At 41.8% G+C, this 20,513-nt stretch overlaps 1 protein-coding gene across 1 annotated transcript in view; it reads right to left on the bottom strand.

Moving 5' to 3' along the window:
- Nucleotides 1–281: 281 nt before the first annotated feature.
- Nucleotides 282–20,513, bottom strand: part of THSD7A (thrombospondin type 1 domain containing 7A) — a 934,571-nt gene continuing 914,339 nt past the window's right edge. Inside the window, exon 27 of the mRNA XM_069211831.1 lies at nt 282–3,955. Within this exon, the coding sequence (XP_069067932.1) occupies nt 3,871–3,955 (85 nt within the window). The 3' untranslated portion in view covers nt 282–3,870. The remainder of the gene's footprint in view (nt 3,956–20,513) is intronic.

Genomic DNA, 20,513 nt, shown 5'->3' with positions numbered 1-20,513 from the left:
AAAGGACCCTACAGCCCGATGTCCAGGGGTCCCCCTCAGCACAGTACTTGGGCCTGAGAGCTCCTAAGTAAGTTTGGAGGGGGCCTCTCCATGTACTTTGCAGGGGGCCCCCTCAAGTTTCGTTACGTCACTGATGTGCAGCGGTAACTTATATGTAAAGTGAGGACTGTAATATGTTTATACATAGTTTATTACTGAAACATTTTGATACCACAATCTTATACATAAACAAATGTAATTGAAAAACACTGTGCAATTACTGAAACAAAAGGTGTAAATCAGAAGTTTTTCAGTGTATTTTTATTGTCAGCTATAGGACACGTATGTACAAATAACCCATAAGAAAATGTGGAAAAACAGTACATCTTCACAGGCCATTTGAATGAACTGAGTGAAGCTTGGGGGAATTAGGAAATATAAACAGTCAACATATTTAAGACATACACATTGTGGGCAATAAAAAAAATAATGTACATAATTTAAAAAATAAAATACATTACACAATTTACAAATTAGCAAATAACAAAAAATGTAAAGCATTCCGTAAACATATGCATCATTATTCTATAAAATAAACATTCAATTGAAGTTAAGCAAAATAAATTATTAACTTCTGGGTGATCACGGTTTACAGAAATGTAAAAAGACACATTTTATTTATATTAACAATGTTTACATTAATTTACAAGAACTGAATAGATTAATGTTGTATTATAAAATGTACCGTGAGGTGTTATGGGAGGGACAATGAGAATTATAACCAATATACAGTGTAGAAATCTCAGCAGTAGATAGAAAAGTGGTGACATATTTATAATGAAAACTGCAAGCCATACAGCCATATCACCAAAGTTAAACCAGATCATACTATGCATAACTGTTTGTATATTTCTAATCAATGGAAATATCATTTCTACTAGCTAGCTAATAAATGTAAAGTTTGAACAACTAATTTGTACAGCACTTGCTTGTGGCACTGACATCACTAAATACGTGAGTGTTAATTTGTTTTCACATTACAATGACACAGGCTTAGAAAGTTATACTTTATAGCAGCTATACCCAATGCTTGACAAATGGCAAACTTTTTTTCCCAGTATTCAAAGGCTTAATTAGCAGAACATTTGAAGATATTAGTCAGTGCCTCAAATGTTACATTATAAAAGCACACTACATAAGTAGTTGGCAAATCTCAGTTCATCATCTACTATAGCCACGCCACAAAGGCAGTTAGTGAAACTAACATGTATTCTTGTCATCATGAGGTTTTCACATCTATCTTAAACAACAAAGCCATATAATGGTCTTGCCAATGTAACCATGTTGATGTACTGTACAAAAGTGTTTAAGTGCTGTTTAACATGAGAACAATTGTAGTGTAATTGGACATACTGCTAAAGCTTACTTAGATTAAAAAATAAACCAGCTGTTTTACCTTGAATTTCATGTTCAATGATGGGGCTGAACTAACAGAACTCTATTGTTGTGTCTCTTCTCTACACTTCAACCATAGCCTCACTCTCCCATCTCACCACAATGTACAGAACGTATACACACACCTTTCATCAAATAAAAGAGAATAGAAAACCAGGAAATACTAATGGGCTATTTTATTTGAAATATTAACATGTTACATTCTTTTTTAGTCCTTGTAAATTTGGCAGGATAAGGTCACTCTGGCATGCACACTGGAACAAAATGCTTGTCAGAGATTAGGGAAAGCCCAAACCTAGTTTTCCAATTATACTGAAAATTTGAAATTAAAAAGGCAGAGATTCAAGTGATACAAGATCCACCAACTGTAAAAAAAGAACACTGCTGTGTCAGATGTTTTTCATTGTTTCTATTTGTGGTTGGTTGTTAATTGATTTTTTCTAATCTGAAAAATTGGAACATTTTTTACCTTCATCTTTCAAAATACATATAATAATAACACATATACCGAAAAATGACTTATTAACATTCACATTTAGCCTCTCCTATAAAGAAAATATTACACAAAATCTTATTGTGAATCCGTTTCTGTTTGGATTCATGGAGATAAGGGGAAGATTAGTTTAAATCTCAACTTATTGTTTTAGAGAAAATATTCAATATTCAATATTAAATGAGCATGAGGGTCTTGACGTTTTTTGTAAAGGAAATTGTATAGTTATAGTAAACATTATACCCTTTATAATTTAAATATTGCTACAAAGCTATGGGAGATGGTGTCCCAACTGGACTAAATGTAGCCTCTTCTAATAACAATTGCTATAAATAGCTGTCATTCACGTTATTAGAGAGAGACTATTAATATAACAAATGTATTCTTCTGCCACTTGATACAGACCTAGTTTCCAAAGCACTATTGCTCAACCTTTTTTCATGGAGTAAAATGCACACAATTGACAAAAAAAAATACAAGAACAATGCATTTGCCTTTGAACATTATGGAAGTCATTGTAAGGAAAAACGGGCTCTAAGTGAGGATGTCATTCTTGTTTTCATAAATGCAGGGCTCAATATAAATTACCAATAGCAAACCCATTTCACTAACTCATACATTTCCACAAGAACTATGAGATGTGTCCAATAAGACCCATATTTTCTACAGGTATTGAGAGTCTAATTATGATGTATTGGCTGAGAGAACAGATGTCCGAATGGCCATCAATACCATAATTTTAGGTGGTGATGAATATATTCACAGAATTTTTGATAAACAAGCAGAATATTTTATATAACTTGAGGTACAACATATTTTCTTTTTTTACCAAAGATAATAAATACAAAATTGTATAATCATAAATACCCTTCAAAATATGACTAAAGTGAACAAGGAAACAAAATGGTATTGGTCAGTACAGCAGAAAATTAGTCATTCCTATAAATTCTGCTGAATAATTTACAAAATTGTTGCTCCAACAAGAAATCTTGGTGAATTATTTGTGTCTCATTCAAACTTTTCTACTTCCATCCAGACACAACACTGTCTTTTTTTGCAAATGTCTACTTCACACTTTTAGCACAAGACACATCATCCTTCATGAAAACAGGCTGTTTCTATGGCAATACTAGTTAAGTGCATATCATGCAGCACTAATATAGTGCAAAAAATGTGCCTTGCATATAGAAAAAAGATGCAGGCCACAATTTGAAAGTAGAGAAAGTAGAAACATTTACAAATGGATTGTTGTTGAGACAGAAATCACTATAAAATACTGAAATCGAGGACACTTGCAAGTAATACTGGTTGGTGGTATATGCACTTTGGAGAGATAAAAGAATCAAGTTCTGCAATCACACCTACTCATGTTAAGTATGTGATCACAAATAGTATCTATTAACACAATTTTGAACCTGCTGAAATATCTTCTCTGTTATGAATGGATATTTTACCAAATGCAAAATTGTGCTTTATTCTATACAATCCAAGAAAACACAGCATAAGAGAAACATGGGTGGCAATTGAGTATATAGGTTATACATGAGTATAAGTAGTTGCTGAGTGGCTGGTATGAAGTCTTCATGCATCTTAGCTATACTTTGATGCTGAAGTCTCAGACCAGACTTGTTAACTTGTTTTGTGTTCACAATCAGTTATAATGTTTATAATTAGATTTGGTTTAATTCTTTTATCTTGAACACCATAAGAAGGCCATTATGCACGTTTTTTTCCATCAGTGCATGCTTCTAGTTAACTAAAAGACCAGACTGTTGACTGTAAATGCACTGAAATATAAACCTTGTTTTCGCCATCTTGAGATCATTCCATGTTCATCATTTTTGGATGGACCGTAGCCATATTTTCATACTCATGTTGGCCCGTCCCACAAGTTCCATACTTTTCTCATGTACCAGTGGGAAATTGTTTGTTCCCTGGGTGATCTACATGTCTGCATCTCCATCATAGGCCAAAGTTAAAGGTTTCAGTCGATTGTTCTGTCGTCTTGGGGGTTTCTTAGGCTTTTTACTGCAAAATCAATACAAATTCACTATTAACACATATTTTAATTTTAAATGTTCAGTGAAATTTGTAAATGAAAATCCATACAGGCAATGCCTAAACAGGGAATGTTGCATGGTTTTAATTCTGCAGTTTTCATAACTGAAGAGCGCCTTTGCACCTGCTCAGTTTACTAGCTAGCAACGAAATTCAACATGTCATCCGAACATTCAACTATATGCTTCCACCACCAAACTAAATGAACAATATATAATATACTGGAGTACAAGAGAAACTAATCCGCAGGTGTGTTGAATTTTGTCATCGTTTCATACTAGATTCAAATAATTTATTGGAAATGAATAAGTGGAATGAAGAAGAAGGATTTCAAACAATATGGGTTCTAGACTGTTTTTCCTGTAGATTTTTGTATCCGACACAAACATATATCACAGAGAGAGAAACTAACAGAATTGAGCAATATTCTGTATTTTCAGAGGCAAAAAGTGTGGAATATAATAAAGGGTATAGGAATCCAAATGCTAATGTGGACACATTTACTTCCAAATGTAAGGGAGGTCAAATTCATGCTATTAATAGAATAACACACATACATAGTGGTCCCCATTTAGCAGCTCCTCTGGTGACCTGTAATCAGCAGTACATGACAGTATGCAAACAATATCTGGCTAAACTGTTACTGTATAAATTACATTTCAATCATTAGCAACCTTATCTGGGGCTCAAACCTGAAACAGTAAGACTGTCACAATGTCAATTACACTTTGGAATCATATACCTTTCACCCTCTTCATTGCTTCTAAAAGCATGCCTTTGCATGAGTTTTCCAATAGTCAACTGATATTATTGGCCAGGCAGCAAGATCTTCTATAAAACCCAACCTTGACTTCCTGCAGCTGACATTCATACAGTACAGCTTCATTTAGAAGTGATCTTCCTGCCTAACAAATTGTTTGCCTTATTTGTAAATGTTAACTTAAATGCATTTACTTTCTAGCCTAAAATAAACTCTAATTTATGAAAATTAAAGAGTGAACTTTGATTAAAGGCTTGAAACAGACACATTCTTCTGTCTCTCATTATTCAAATATGATACCTCCCCTCTCCCACTGCAGTGGCCATCTCACTCCCAAATCATGGCAGGGTGAACACAAAGTAAAAACAATTCCCAACCATACTTCCCACACACCTTACACAACTTTTAGTTATTTTTCCATTAGGGAATGCTACCTAATCAAACTTCTTCTAAGGCAAACACATCTCCTTTTGAATAAGCAGCAAACTTTATACTAGCAACCACTCCATCATCCTGCCACAGGCTTGTCAAACTGAGTCAAAGGAAATGTGTATCTTTACAGTTTCCTTGTGATAATGAAAAAACACAATACCATCTATTATGCAGATCTCAGTGAATCTCCTGAGAGAGGACAAATCTTTGTAAACCTGTTTTAACTGTCAAAATATGTCTACACTAAGAAAAAAAAAATCTTGACATCACTGACCTCTCAAGCACTAGACCTATAACTGAGTTACCCTTTTAATAAAATCTTAAAAAGGAGCATTGTAGTTCAATAGCAGAGTTGGCCCAAAAGTGACCACAATCTGCCTGAATAGCAGGTAGGCGTTTGAAACAATGTAGCACTGATATTACAACCTTATGACCCTATTCAAGGCTATTTACACCTACTTGTTTTTACCACTCTCCATTTTTTTAACAGTCATACGTATAGTTGACCTTACTATTTTTCTGACTGATCTGGCTACAGTAGGAGCTGTGGGAGTAAGATCCTAGAATGCTCATCCTTCAATCACAGCAGGTTCAGTGTATCTAAATTGAGCCTTACATGTTACCTTCCCTTACTCTGCCCTGCAGAGAACATCAAGTTAATATTTATCAGTTATGCTTTGTAATTTATGCAGTCAACTGATGGGTATCGACGTATCAGCACCTAAATTACATTGCATTTTACTGACTGTTCTAAATATGAAACATCAGGGAAATGCTCTTTTGCTACCCCAAACAAACTTAATAAGAAGAGCAATACTTATTGTATCTATGAAATGACATGGGTTTCTCCCGTACCATGCTTTCTAAATGAAAAGCCTAAGGATTCCCACTGAAATAGGCTGTATTATTCTCTCCCACATCTCCGATCGTACTATCAATTTTTACTCCTAAAACAAATAAAACATCATATGTCACATAATATATAGACCATCAGCACAGGAACTAGTCCCATCAAATCACATGTATTGCCTTTACAAGAAAACTTTGACTGAAAGCATCTGATTAAATCAGTTTGCCAACCTTACAATGGTAGCAGTGATTATGATTAAACCCATATCTGCTAGTGAAGTATGTAGTAGATAAAAGAAGGCTTTATTGTACAAAAGCAAAAGAAATGCAGTTAAGGAGGGCTACATCAGACAAGCACCTTGCACCATAAAGATGCAACTTAAGTAAAAGCGGGAGACACACCAACCCAAAACACCATGGGCTTTATTACAACCTTGACAGAGGAGTTTCCTTCATCACAAATGCGATGGATATCCTTTCTGCCGTATTAGGATCTCCATTGAATATAATGGGATTGTAATACGGCAGACGGGAAATCCATCACATTTGTGATAGAGAAAACCTCTCAGTCAAGGTCGTAATAAGGCTCTATATATTGAGTCTGGTGCACACCAACTAAGTAATCTCAAAGTGTTAGCAATTAGCATATTAGTAGGAATATGAGACAAGAAAAATACACAAACAGAATCTAAGGTTTTTAGTTTATTTTCCTAATCAAAGAATAATATTTCTTATACATCATTGGGCAGTCAGAATTGTAATACATCTAAACATAATACATTTCATGTGTATAGCATCATATAAAGTGCTAAGGATAGTTCTTTGATACCTCTAGTCATTTAGGGCCAGATCCACAAGAAAGCGGCACGTCGGTCCTGATGTGCCACTTTTCTTGTGCTGCCCCTGGCCCACCTGACACCATGGTTGCGCCATATTTAAAATACTGTGCACCAACGCACACATTTCCACAATAGCATCATAATTGATGGTGCTATTGTGGTGCTTTGCTGGATTAGCATCATAAATGATGGAGCTACTGCAGGCACTAGGGAGGCCCATATGTTACTATCGGCCCATCTCTTTAACACCTGCCTGAGCCCGCGTTAAAAATGACAGAAAAAATGTTACACTTGTAGAATGCTCTGCACCATTTTTGTGCCTTTCCTGCATGAGAACTCCCCTCTTGCATACATTATACCTGGCACAGTTATAATGTGGTGCAAGGGGTTACAAAGTGGCGCAATGCTAGAATTGCGCCACTCTGTGAATATGGCATGGGGAAATAGCTTCCTTAGCACCACATTAGTGTAAAAAAATGCTTGTGTGGCACAAGGGCCTTGTAAATCTGACCCCTAATGTTTCAAAATTTACAGCCTGATGATGTTTTGCAAATTGTCAAGAGTGGCCATGGCGAGACGACAACCAGCCAACACGTGTTTCATCAACACAACTTTATCAAGGCTGTAACAATATATATAGAAGTTAAAATACAGACATAGTATCCGAATAAATGTAGTGAGAGAAACCAGGTAAGAAAAAAGAGAAGAAGTGGAGAGAGGAGAAGAAAAATAAAGGAAGAACATTCCCAGAGACATACTGAATGTAAGTCCCAAGAGTCCTCAGACCAAAGACTAGTGAGCTATTAGTGACACTGACACAATTATAAACTAAAACATAGTGATATTGGTTAGTGCACATGCATGAGAAGCACAGTTGCATTCAAAGAAAATGTGGATGGCTCAGTATGAAAAGACTGAAAGAATGAGTAACAATATTCCCAGTGTTGCCACAATCAGTACATGCAGCAAAACAGGACCCAAAGGCAAAGGATATGTCAATAAGTAGCCTAATTAGAATGATATGTGCAGGAATTATCAAAATTCCTAAGAGAAAAGTGGAGTAGATAACACCAATGGTGCTAATACATAGGTGTCAGAGAGAAAGCCAAGGGGAAATGGAACAAAGGGTACTTGTCTATACTCACTTCAAAAAGAAGTCTGTCAATGACATATGGTAATGTTGGTAATTGTTGTTTCAGTAATATGGTATGAAGAATACTGAAAATGTGTCCAAACAATATCAGGGAACATATCTAGGCACAATGGAAATAAAAAAATGTACAATAAAGTAAAAACCAATCCCTATTGTAATGCTGAAAAAAATCCCAGTTACTGTACTATGCCCTCTATAGTTACTATGTGATGTTTTTCCTCAGTGACGAGGACCAGAAACTAATTGAAAATAATGTAGTTCCATAATTGTGACCAGCTATTAGCGCCTTAGGACACATGACTTTTTAACAGAGATCATAACACAGTGCTTCCCTATGCCAAACTCTCCATTGTGCCCTACATTTATAGTATTTTATAGATGGCAACTACTAATTTGACTGTTGATACACAGCTGATGCTTCTTCTCAAATAAAAAGCATTAAAATGTATCTAGAGTGTTTTATATGGATGACCATCTGTTTCATAAATATTTGCATACAGTAATGGATTTAATTGATAACTACATTCCCTGTGTTGGAAGCAAATCCTACCTGCATTTGCTAAATGGGCTTCTGACAGCTGAATTATCTCATGGAAGATCAAGCAATGGCTTCAATAAAAGGTCAATTTGATTTGACAAAAGATTTTCCCTCCATTGGGAATGGCAATGCTATGAAGCAATTTTCTAATTTATTAAGCATTTTGTTGAGTTTTGTTGGTATTTTGTTGAGTTTTGTTGGCTACAAAAACCTGTGTCTGGGTGAGGATATTTTTCCATTCTTCCCCAGAACCGGATGAGAGTCATGGACATAGACTCTCCCCGGCATTAATGTCCACATAATGAGATACATCTACCTTCCTAATATGATGATTGACACTACATACTGTATTGATTACTAATCCTGTGAGCATACTCTCACTGATACTAATGATTACATCGCTCTAATAAGGTGCAGTGTCACTCCTGAAAAATGGGGAATGGCTAATTGACTGGTAGGCTTTCTACACGGGACTCCGTGTCCATGCTAGTGCAGGTGTTTTAATAAAAATATTAATGAGTATTCATGTATTATGAGAAATGGATTTGTGTAGAAAAAAGTAATAAAATAGAAAAATAATGCACACATTTGAAAATGTGATCACGATGAGTGGCCGCCAATGTTCACGAAATATAAAATGATGAGCATATGTTTGATTAATGTAGTAATATGTCATATTAAGGGTTATGCATTATGTATTAGCTTTATTAATTGTAGGCCTTAACTTAGAGAAGGTTTTGGCCTAGTAGCACGGCCTCATGTCAAGCTGTATTTCTTAACATTTAATAAAATGGCTGTTCAGAGAATTAAACTGTGATTTTCCACTGTACTGTCTAAATGTGCTCGTAGCTAAAAGCCGTTTCGCCTGAGAACCTCCTGCTAGAAGATGCTGTTCTTGCTAAATGTAACATTATAAATGCAATGTGTGTAAGACTAACTTTCTCAGGAGGAGAACAATGGAGATACTGACTGAAGTATAAGCTGCAGCAATATTGTTACCTGACGAGCTGGATTACGAGGACATTACAAGAGAAGCCAATCAGCGACATGTGAATGGAGTAGTGGAAGAGTCATTAGATTTGAAGTTTTAGTTTTATTGGACAAAGTATGAACGTGCAATCCCTTGACCAATAGGAACTTGGGAAGTAGTTTTAGGGAATCTAATTTAGCTGGACTGCACTGAGAAGAAACCAGCATTGCGCATTTGCCTTTTGCCACCGTCATAATTTCTTGAGCGTCCTTGTCAAGAGACATGCTTAACTTTATTGCTTAAAGTCTTTGCGAATTCTGAACTTTGATGCTGAATACTGATGCCTTGCTGACCGAACTGATGTCCTGCTGATGAAGACTATCTTAGCTTGCTGATCCAACTGAGGAGAGATACATGAATTACTAAATGTGACTTCCAATGTACGTTTGCTTTTTCTTTCTAGGTACCAACCACGCTGTTTTGATAGAGACATAGCTAGATGTTTTCCAAATTTGTGTTTGCTAAATTGTTTTGCATGAAGCCCAACGTGCTGATGCTAATCTGGTGTAAGTTAAGGATTTCTTAATAATGATTGTCTGTTAGAGGAATAACAGTTGATGCCTTTTCTTTGCTGAATCTAAATGTATGTGATATCGTTTGCACAATTATTTTTGTTATTAATTTGCACTGATACCTTATAGTGTATAATAGTACAAGCTTTGATTAGATTGTGTTTCTTTCGGCCATTTGGACAGCCAGTGTTGTTTCTGTATGTGTATCATTTGAAATGGAGATTAAAATACATGACCTTAACATTGTTAATATAGGGAAATAAATATTCAAACTTTTACTAAAGGTGTGGTTATTCATGACTGAAAGGTCATGGTGTGTGACAATTACTGACTCCATTAATTACTAATGCTATTGATAATCACTGATTATTGAGAATACTGATTGATTATTGATAATTGATCTGCATGTACTGGAGTAATGGAAGGATCATCTTAATTGAGAGTCAAAAGGTTCATAGACCTATTTGCGTCCCCTTGTAAGTTTACTTATTAAGGTCTGACGCACCAACATCCACACCCCTGATAGCACTATAAAGTGCTCTGTGCTTCCCCATTGTGTGGGACTTTCTTCACAGGACTCTGTGCCCCACACAGTCTTGTGCCAGGAGGCACCCACTTTGTTTGAGGGGAAGAGGTGGCCACACACCTAATCGTGCTATAAAGCGCGCTGTGCTTCCCCACTGCATAGGACTTCCTTCACAGGAGTCTGTGTCCCAGACGTCTTTGTGCCAGGAGGCACCCACATTGCCTGAGGGGAGGAGGCAACCACACCCCTGACAGCACTATAAAGGGTGCTGTGTTTCCTTATCCAGTTAATGTAATTCACAGGTCCATATATTGGATCCATAGGAATTTTAGGAACCACAGTAAAATCTTCAATGAAGTACTTATGGCAACAAGGGTGGAATGGGTGGGGAGCAGACATAAGGATTTTGTGGGTGATTGTGTCATTGTAACCCTCAGAAATCTGCGATATGTAGGTGACCTAATTAGAGCCTCCCTCCAAGGCCAATGTGTGTCAGGCAGTATTAAGCTCTTGTGCCCTGGTTATTTCTATAGTTGAGTAGTTAGACACCCTCCAATTTGAGAGCGTACTCATGGCCCCATGCTACCTCAGCCATCACTTTATAACATCCATATTCAGAGTCGCTTCGAGCCCCTGGGAGATATGGCAGCTAACGAATGACATAGCACTTTCCAGGCCTTTGAGCGGTGCCCAGGCCTGGAAAGCAGTTTACTTGGACTGTGATATGAGCTCCATAAGGGACCCATCCAGTTGCGATCTCTCTGTATTGTCTAACTCTAAGGTCACAAGCCCAGGCATAGAAGGGGGGATTTTAACTAACACAGTCAAGAATATACAAGAGGTCAAAATACTCTTTTAGAACATTGCTGGTATTGCCAGCAAAATGGGCTCCAAGAATTGGGTTACCATCATAAATAATCCTGACAATATTATTTTTCATGAGACCAGGGCAACTGATGATTTTAGCTTGGATGGCTAAGTTTCACATTTGGTCCCAGCGAACCCATCTCTTTTGGTAGTGCTAGGGTGGGTTTGATGGCACTGTTCAAAGTGACCTTAGCGTGTAAAATTAGCCCAGTTTGTACTGACAACACTTCAATCCAACCTTTTTTATCACCTGGCCTAACAGTTTGACCATTTTGTATCACTTTTTATAATGGGACTAATGGGTTTGATTCTAGTGCTAACATTAAATTACTCTGTGAGTTTACTTTAGACCTTGACAAGCAGTAAAGGGATGAGTTCCCATGTGGTGTGGGGCTGTTTACCCATCCTGCTCAGTTTTACAAGGCTGGAATGCAGACGGTACAGAAATTTAGCCATGATGGGGAGGGGTAGGTTGGGAAAAATATACAAGAGCTTTGGTAGGAAGATCATGGCCCTCATTCTGACCTTGGCGGGCGGCGGAGGCCGCCCGCCAAAGTCCCGCCGTCAGGTTACCGTTCCGCGGTCGAAAGACCGCGGCGGTAATTCTGACTTTCCCGCTGGGCTGGCGGGCGGTCGCCTTCAGGCCGCCCGCCGAAGGCGACCGCCCGCCAGCCCAGCGGGAAAGAGGCTTCCACGATGAAGCCGGCTCGGAATCGAGCCGGCGGAGTGGAAGCTGTGCGACGGGTGCAGTTGCACCCGTCGCGTATTTCACTGTCTGCGCAGCAGACAGTGAAATACATTTAGGGGCCCTCTTACGGGGGCCCCTGCAATGCCCATGCCAGTGGCATGGGCACTGCAGGGGCCCCCAGGGGCCTCGCGACCCCCCCTACCGCCATCCGGATCCCGGCGGTCGGACCGCCGGGATCTGGATGGCGGTAGGGGGGGTCGGAATCCCCTCGGCGGCGCAGCAAGCTGCGCCGCCTTGGAGGATTCAATGGGGCGGCGGTACACTGGCGGGAGCCCGCCAGTGGTGCCGGTCCGACCGCGGCTTTACCGCCGCGGTCGGAATCCCCATTGGAGCACCGCCGGCCTGTCGGCGGTGCTCCCGCGGTCCTCCGCCCTGGCGGTCTTTGACCGCCAGGGTCAGAATGACCGCCCATATTTGCTATCGCTATCAGTCCGGAGACGGACAGCGGTAGTCAAGCCACAACATGGTGTGGCTGTAGGTTGCCTTCCAGAGTTCATATGGATTTTGACTGAGCCCGATTCCCAGATAACAGACCATGTTGGATGCCCACTTGAATGGGCATTCCGTAAGGAAGGCCTGGGTGCTGCTTGTAAGAGGGATTAATACAGACTTGGACCAGTCTACCTGTATTCCTGAAAAACATCTAAATTGTATGTCCTCACAAGTTATTGGGGCAAAGTTTCCTGGAGTTCACAGATCGTATATGGGGATGTCATCTGCATTAATTCGGATGACCAACCCTTGGATGTAAAGCCAAGCCCTTGGTGGGCATGATATTGTTCTTGATGGTCCGCCAGAGGCTTCATTGCTATGCCAAAAAGAATGGGCAAAAGTAGACATCCCTGTCACATTCAGTGGCGTCACAAAGGCATCCACAGGGCATGTGGTGTGGGGGGCCCTGAAGCTGCAAAGGCCCCCCTCAGCAAAGTATCCTGTACACAGTCGTTAGGCCCCTGACTTGGTCCAGGGGCAAGGGGGTCCCCTCCAGGTACTTTGCCGGGGGAACCCACCATGTTTTGTTATGCCACTGGTTGTGTTCCAGGAGTAACTCAGAATGGGACTGATGTCATACCATTGAGATGTAGGCAGGTGGTGGGTAGGGTGTACAGAAGTTGTATCTGCCTAATAAATCAATAACCTAGACCTAAAGGTGGAAAAAGATATGTTCACTCAAGAGAATCATACACCTTAGTGGTGTCAAGTAAGACAAGATTTTCTATACATAGAAAACAGTAAATAAGAATCACAATGGAGCGCTGGTTTGTCACGTATGAGAAGCATCACAATGACCACCTCATTGAGGGACGGGGTAGGGAGATTCCTCAAACATTGTCAACACATGAGGAGCGAGGGTAGATGCAAATTATTTGCAAAAGACAATGGTTAGATTGTCTAGGCTAGGTGCTTTATCACCCGGAAGACTGCTGATGACCTGTGTGAGTTCTTCTGTTGTAGTAGGTGAATTGAGATAGGCCCATCTAACCATATGAGTTGAACTTCATCCAAATGTGCACAGAGTTCATCCTCTGAGTGTACCGGGGTTGCAGTGAATAGTTTGGCATTGAAGGAGGTCATAGTTTCCAGTAGCTCCTTAGGGTTGGATTAGAGGACTTGGTGGTCATCTAGCAGTTCCACCACATAAATGGAAGCCCACGGCTTGTGGAGTAGTACTGCAAAGGTTCTACCAGGGCGGTCACCTTCCCCGCATTGGCAGGCCTTCACTTCATGGTCCAAGTAGTTAGTTTCACCAGTGGCCTCTTCGGAAAAATCTGTTATTTAATCTCAGAGTGCAGCCAACATGGCCGTGATTTTAGAGTGGAAATATTCCGCACAATGCAGTTGACCACTTTGAGGTGAGGCATTTGGTAGATGCCATGATGTCATGGGTAAAGGACACTGGAAATGTGCAGAGGAGAACCCTGGAGTAAACAATACATGGGGAGGTGTAAGTAGGTTGACTGACCGTGCTGGGGAGCAAGAGGGGAAATAAAGCAAAAACAAACAGTAGTAATAACCAACATTCTGCACCCATCAACCACCCACTTCCCCACTTTTACCCAGAATAGTGGTCAAGTAAAGCAACCCCACCCCCCAGCACAACATACCACTAGAAAGGCAATAACAAGTCTGGGAAACATCCCTGGAAGTGGAGGAGAGCCAGGTGGACGCCCCGGCCAAGATCTGGCAGGGTGGATGAATGGATGTCAAGCACCTGCAGGTCTGTCAGTGGGCTCAGTATGACTGATTGATAGACTTGAGGTCACGGCAGGTGCCTGGAGGGACTACACCATCTGACCATAGACCAAAGTCAGGAGTGATTAGGGGCCATGCCCCCAGGGTCAGCCATGCCTAAGAGGCAAAGGTAATCCTCCCTCTTGCGCCGGGTGGTCTGTCCATCAAACATTGTTGGTAAGGGTATTGTCTACATGAATCGCTGAGTAACAGCTGATTTGTGGTATATGTTTAGCAAATTTGAGGGTGGATTTAGTATCAGTGAAAAACTGAGGCTTCCCCTCAAACAGGATGCACAGTTTTGCAGGGTACAGAAGAGGGGAGGATATGTCCACCTTCTGAAGGATTGTTTTGGCTGGTAGGAATTATTGACACGCAGCTTGTACTGAGTGAGTGAATTTCGGATAGAATTAACATTTGTTTCTTTGACTTCTGATCATCCAGCGGTCTTGTGCTAGTTGCAGAATGCTGTTGCGATCTCTGCAGTTTAAAAGTCTTGCAACAATGGGGCAAGCCAGAGTCCCAGCTGGGGGCGCGGACCATGCGAGCAATGCGCTTGCTCTACAATAAAACCTGTGGAAAGGTCGTCACCAAAGAACTCAAAGAGCAGGAACTCCACAAAGTCCTACATTTTATTGATGGGGGTGGATTTGGGGAGATCAGTAATCCTAAGGTTGTTTTGTTATGATCTCGCTTTCAAATCTTCATTTTTAGCTTTGATAAGATCAAGCATCTTGTCTATTCTCAAAAGGTGCTCCTTAGATTTGGCCTGGGCATCATCTGCATCTGAAACCTGGTTTTCTAAGTGGTCCAGTCTATTTGCATGCTTATCTATGCATTGTTTCATATGGTCCAAGCAATTAGTGAGGATTTACAACTTTGCATCAATGGCGTTTAGACTGGTCTTCACCTAAACCAAGAGACCCTTGACATTTATATCTGTTTGAGCATCACCTCCTGAGCAGTTGGAGGAGTGGTGATGGCTCTTGCTCAGCATGGTGACAACAGTTTCTGCTGTCACACATTGTGCTTGCCCATAGTGGCCATAGGGAAGGACCAGGTCCTGAAGCAGTGGTGTAGAGAGGCCAGTAAGAAGTGGAATAGGGCTGCAATGGCACAAATATGACCAGAGAGAGCAATCACCAGATGGGGAGTGGTGACAGTCTGCTGGTCCCACATGAACCCTGCCACCCCCCGGATGGCCATCAATCCTGGGGGCACGAGCAGGCTTGGGGTCGAAGGGCCACTGCTGAGGACAAGGGGAGGCACTTGGTTAGTAGTGCTGCCTTCAAGATTTCCAGGATTGCATCTTGAGATGAGTATCTAGATGTTACCAGAGAGAAGATAGGGGGAGCTCAGTGTGACTGAATTGGTGGTAGTGTGTCAGGATCAAGGCTGCACGGATTTCACCCGAAGGTCTGCTGCACGGATTTGCGGCACGTAATGCGCACCACTGGTCATCCCCGCTTGTTCCAAGAATGGCCAGCAGCGTTTTTTGCCCTGTGGTAAAGCTCACATAGCTGCAGGTTCAGGCCATTGGTGTTCAAGATGCACTTATCAGTGCTATTCTATGAAGGGACTACATTTCCCATGTTTTTAGAGGCAGCAGCCATCTTGGGGTGTGGCTGGCCTATAATGCCCAGCCACACTCAACCTCGTGGCTCACTATTTTGAGGACTTTGATGCAGTCAGACCTCAAGGGACCTTCCTCTGGAGCAAAGCAGAATTTCTTCAAAGGCAGCTTGGCAGAAACTCGAAGGTTCCTGTTATTCCATTTGGGAATTCAGACACAAGTAGGTCGTACTCGTGGACGGTAAGGTCGGGAAGAGCCCAAGTCAGAAGGGAGTTAATTCTTCCTAACTTTCAGCATTCCCCTAGCCTAACGAGCATGGCGCTTTAGGCCACTTCAGTAAATCGCTTCAGTTCACGACAGCAAACGGGCTCAGTAAAGCATTTCAGTGCACGGCAGCCAACAGGCTCAGTAAAGCGCTTCAGTTCACGGCAGCAAATGCGCTCAGTAAAGCGCTTCAGTTCACGGCAGCAAACACGCTCCGTAAAGCGCTTCAGTTCACGGCAGCAAATGCGCTCAGTAAAGCACTTCAATTCACAGCAGCAACGCGCTATTGATAAAGCGCTTCAGTTCACAAAAATAACATGCATTGACTTAGTGCCTCAATCAAAAGGAATAAACGCGCATTGGCATCGCGCTTCAGGTCCAGAGGAGAAAAAGGCGCTTTGGTAACAATATTTGAAAGCACTTCAGTTTACAGAAAGTAAAGGGCCCTTGGCTCACTACTTAAAGCGCTTTTCATGTACAGGAGAACATTTATCCAAAAAGGGTTTCAAAGATAAAGATCAGTTTCATTGTTTTAGGATGCATGATATGTGAGATACATTTTAAGATGCTTTCTATTGTTTGAAAAGACCTCTTTAAGTGTTTTACGAGTCTTCTAAACTGAGATCTAATGTTTAGAGTTTTATCAATGCATAAGTGATTCTATGATTGATATTTATGAGTGTCCATGGTTAAAAAATCTGGTCTTCTTGGGACTCTGAGGTCTCAGTTCATTCTGGTGTTGTGATTTACAGAAGGGGCTATTGCCCAAGCACAAAGAGTATCAAACTGGTATTATGGAGAGGCATTTACGCAAAGGCTCTAATGGTGAATTAGATTGTAATTAATGAGTATATGCATGCTTGTCATAACCTTTTCCTTTTCAGATCTCTCTCCCAGCTGTTCCCTACCTTAATTCCCTTCCCCCCGCCTGGCTTCATCATAACTCTGTGCTATTAAAGCTTTCTGAGTCAATGACGCCGCGAGGTGGGCCTTCTTGTTCAGCAGCGTGCAGATACCAAGGAAAAGACACTGACAGAATAGTAATCCCACAATTTAATACTTTCCTCTTGGTCTGTACGTTAGCTGTGCAAGAATGGCCACCTTAGACACCCTTATGCAAGCGGTAGCTCAGATGCAAAAAGATTTGACAGACTCAAAAAATGTCAGAGCTAATTTGGTTAGCAAAGTAACTTAGTTACAGAGTAAGGTGGATGGTTCTGATTCTACTACTCGCCCTATGGTTGCCACACCTACTAATATAGCTGTGAACGTTCCACAACAGATTCTTATAGCTGCACCAGAAAGGTTTTCAGACGACCCTAATAAGGTTCAAATTTTTCTCACACAGGTGGAGTTACATTTTACATGTCGTCCCAGTGCTTTTCCAGACGCACAATCTAGAATTGCATTTCTGATATCATATCTGAGTGGTGATACAGCTATTTGGGCTGTGCCTTAAGTTCGAGTAGGCAGTCCTTTATTGTATAATTGTCACCGTTTTGTGGAAGAATTTGAAAAAGTATTTGATAGGCGCGCAATAACTATGTCTGCAGACAAAGAGGTGCTAGAATTGCGACAAGGAAATAAAGATTTGATAACGTATTTGTCCCATTTCAACCGGCTAGTTGTGGAAACTGCATGGCCTGAGGAAAAAAAGCCAGCAGTATTTTATCAGGGGTTAAAAGACAAACAAAAGATGTATTGGCCCAAATTGAAACACAACCAGAAACTTGCTCTGATTTGATTTATCTAACTCTACGGTTGAATCATAGACTCTCTGAAAGAAAAGGAGTAAGGAAAAGATGGGAAAAAAACAATTGGCACCTAGAAAGGGCCAGACATCTTCAAGCGTCCTCAGATTCAATGATTGAACCAATGGATATCGGAACTGTCTGCCCATCATTGACCAAAGAGGAAATGGTCAAACGACGAAGAAATGGTCAGTGTTTAGATTGCGGAAAAAAGGGTCATTTTATGAAGGAATGTCAAAAGAAACTCAAAGGTAAAACGGACCCAACTTTCGAAACAAAGAAAAAGATAGCTATTGCTTTGGATGACTCACAGGAAAACTAAAATGCCCAAGACAAAATGAAGGGGACCTCTTGGGCAAATTAACAATCCCTTCAGTGTGCTCATGCACAAACCGTTATGTTAAACATTTTTACATTCTACTACAAATGACTGTGCAAGGAAAAAGACATAAAGTACAAGTTCTAATTGATTCAGGGGCAACAGGAAATTTTGTGGACCAACAGACTGCACTAGACTTACAGATTCCCTGTGTCAGGAAAAAGATTTCCGAAGTTGTTTATGCAGTCGATGGTAGGGAATTGGCAGGAGGCCCAGTTACTAAGCAAACTTCATGAATCCAAATGATTTGTAAAGATAATTGTTAGAAATGGGGTTTTTGGTTGGCAGTCAGGTTACCCTCTGTCCAAGCAAGAACCCTCACTCTAGTCAGGGTAAGTCACACACAATCCAAATTATCCTGTGCCCACCCTCTGGTAGCTTGGCACGAGCAGTCAGGCTTAACTTAGAAGGCAATGTGTAAAGTATTTGTGCAATAAATCATACAATAACACTATATAGAACCACAAAAATACACCACACAGTGTTTAGAAAAATGTAGAATATTTATCTCGATATTTGTAGATCAACACAATAAAAGGTGCAATAAGAATTTGTAGCAGTATCACTGAAAAGTGATATAAAGTGTCTTAAGTCTTTAAAAAGCAAACAAAGGGCCTGATTATGACCCTGGCGGACGGCAGAGGCCGTCCGCCAAGGTACCGCCGTTGAATGACCGCACCGCGGTCAAAAGACCGCGGTGGCCATTTAAACATTTCCTCTGGGCCGGCGGGCGCTCTCCAAAAGAGCGCCCGCCGGCCCAGAGGAAATGCCCCTGCAACGAGGACGCCGGCTCAGAATTGAGCCGGCGGAGCTGCAGGGGTGCGACGGGTGCAGTTGCACCCGTCGCGTATTTCAGTGTCTGCTTAGCAGACACTGAAATACTTTGCGGGGCCCTCTTACGGGGGCCCCTGCCGTGCCCATGCCATTGGCATGGGCATGGCAGGGGCCCCCAGGGGCCCCGCGGCACCCCCTACCGCCATCCTGTTCCTGGCGGGCGAACCGCCAGGAACAGGATGGCGGTAGGGGGTGTCAGAATCCCCCATGGCGGCGCAGCAAGCTGCGCCGCCATGGGCGATTCTAAGGGCAGCGGTAAACCGGCGGGAGACCGCCGGTTTGCCTCTTCTGACCGCGGCCGAACCGCCGCGGTCAGAATGCCCTGCGGGGCACCGCCGGCCTGTCGGCGGTGCTCCCGCCGACCCTGGCCCCGGCGGTCTTAGACCGCCGGGGTCAGAATGACCCCCAAAGTCTCTTTCAAGCACAAAGTACCTGGTTTGGAGTAGAAAATCTCCGCAGAGGTCCGCAGAGGAGAAGATGCGTGGAAAAATGGTGTGTGCGTCGGTTTCGCCCCTTAACACACGGACTTGCGTCGTTATTTTTCATGCGGGGAGACGTGCGTCGTTCTGTGGGAAGAAAAATGGTGTGTGCGTCGGTTTCGCCCCTTCACACACGGACTTGCATTGTTATTTTTCACGCGGGCCGGCTCCTTCTATGGTTCACGGGATTACCAGATGTCCCAGGGTCTGTGCGTGGTTTCCTCGGCTTGTTATCCGGCTGCGCGTCGTTCCGGGAGGCTTGGCGTGGAATTTTCTTTCTCACGGCAGACGTCGCATCGATTTCCTCTCTAGAAGCCGGGCGGTGTTGTCCATGCGAGGACGTGCGTCGAAGTTCCGGTCGCTCCGTAGGCGTCGCGTCGGGCAGCGTCGACGTGCGGTGATTTTCTCACCACGGAGCAAGCTGTGCGTCGAATTTTTCAGTGCACGAGGAGTCCAAATGAAAAAGAGAAGCCTTTTTGGTCCTGAGACTTCAGGGAACAGGAGGCAAGCTCTATCCAAGCCCTTGGAGAGCACTTTGGCAGCCAGATAAGAGTTCAGCAAGGCAGCAGGACAACAGCAAGGCAGCAGTCCTTTGTAGAAAGAAGACAGGTGAGTCCTTTGAGCAGCCAGGCAGTTCTTCTTGGCAGGATGCAGGTTCTGGTTCAGGTTTCTTCTCCAGCAAGTGTCTGATGAGGTAGGGCAGAGGTCCTGTTTTATACTAAATTGTTCCTTTGAAGTGGGGGTGACTTCAAAGAGTGGCTA

The sequence above is a fragment of the Pleurodeles waltl genome, chromosome 10 (genome assembly GCF_031143425.1).
Source record: "Pleurodeles waltl isolate 20211129_DDA chromosome 10, aPleWal1.hap1.20221129, whole genome shotgun sequence".
Lineage (NCBI taxonomy): Eukaryota > Metazoa > Chordata > Amphibia > Caudata > Salamandridae > Pleurodeles > Pleurodeles waltl.
Note: the sequence above shows the minus strand (reverse complement) of the source record. Positions and strands in the feature narration are given on the sequence as shown.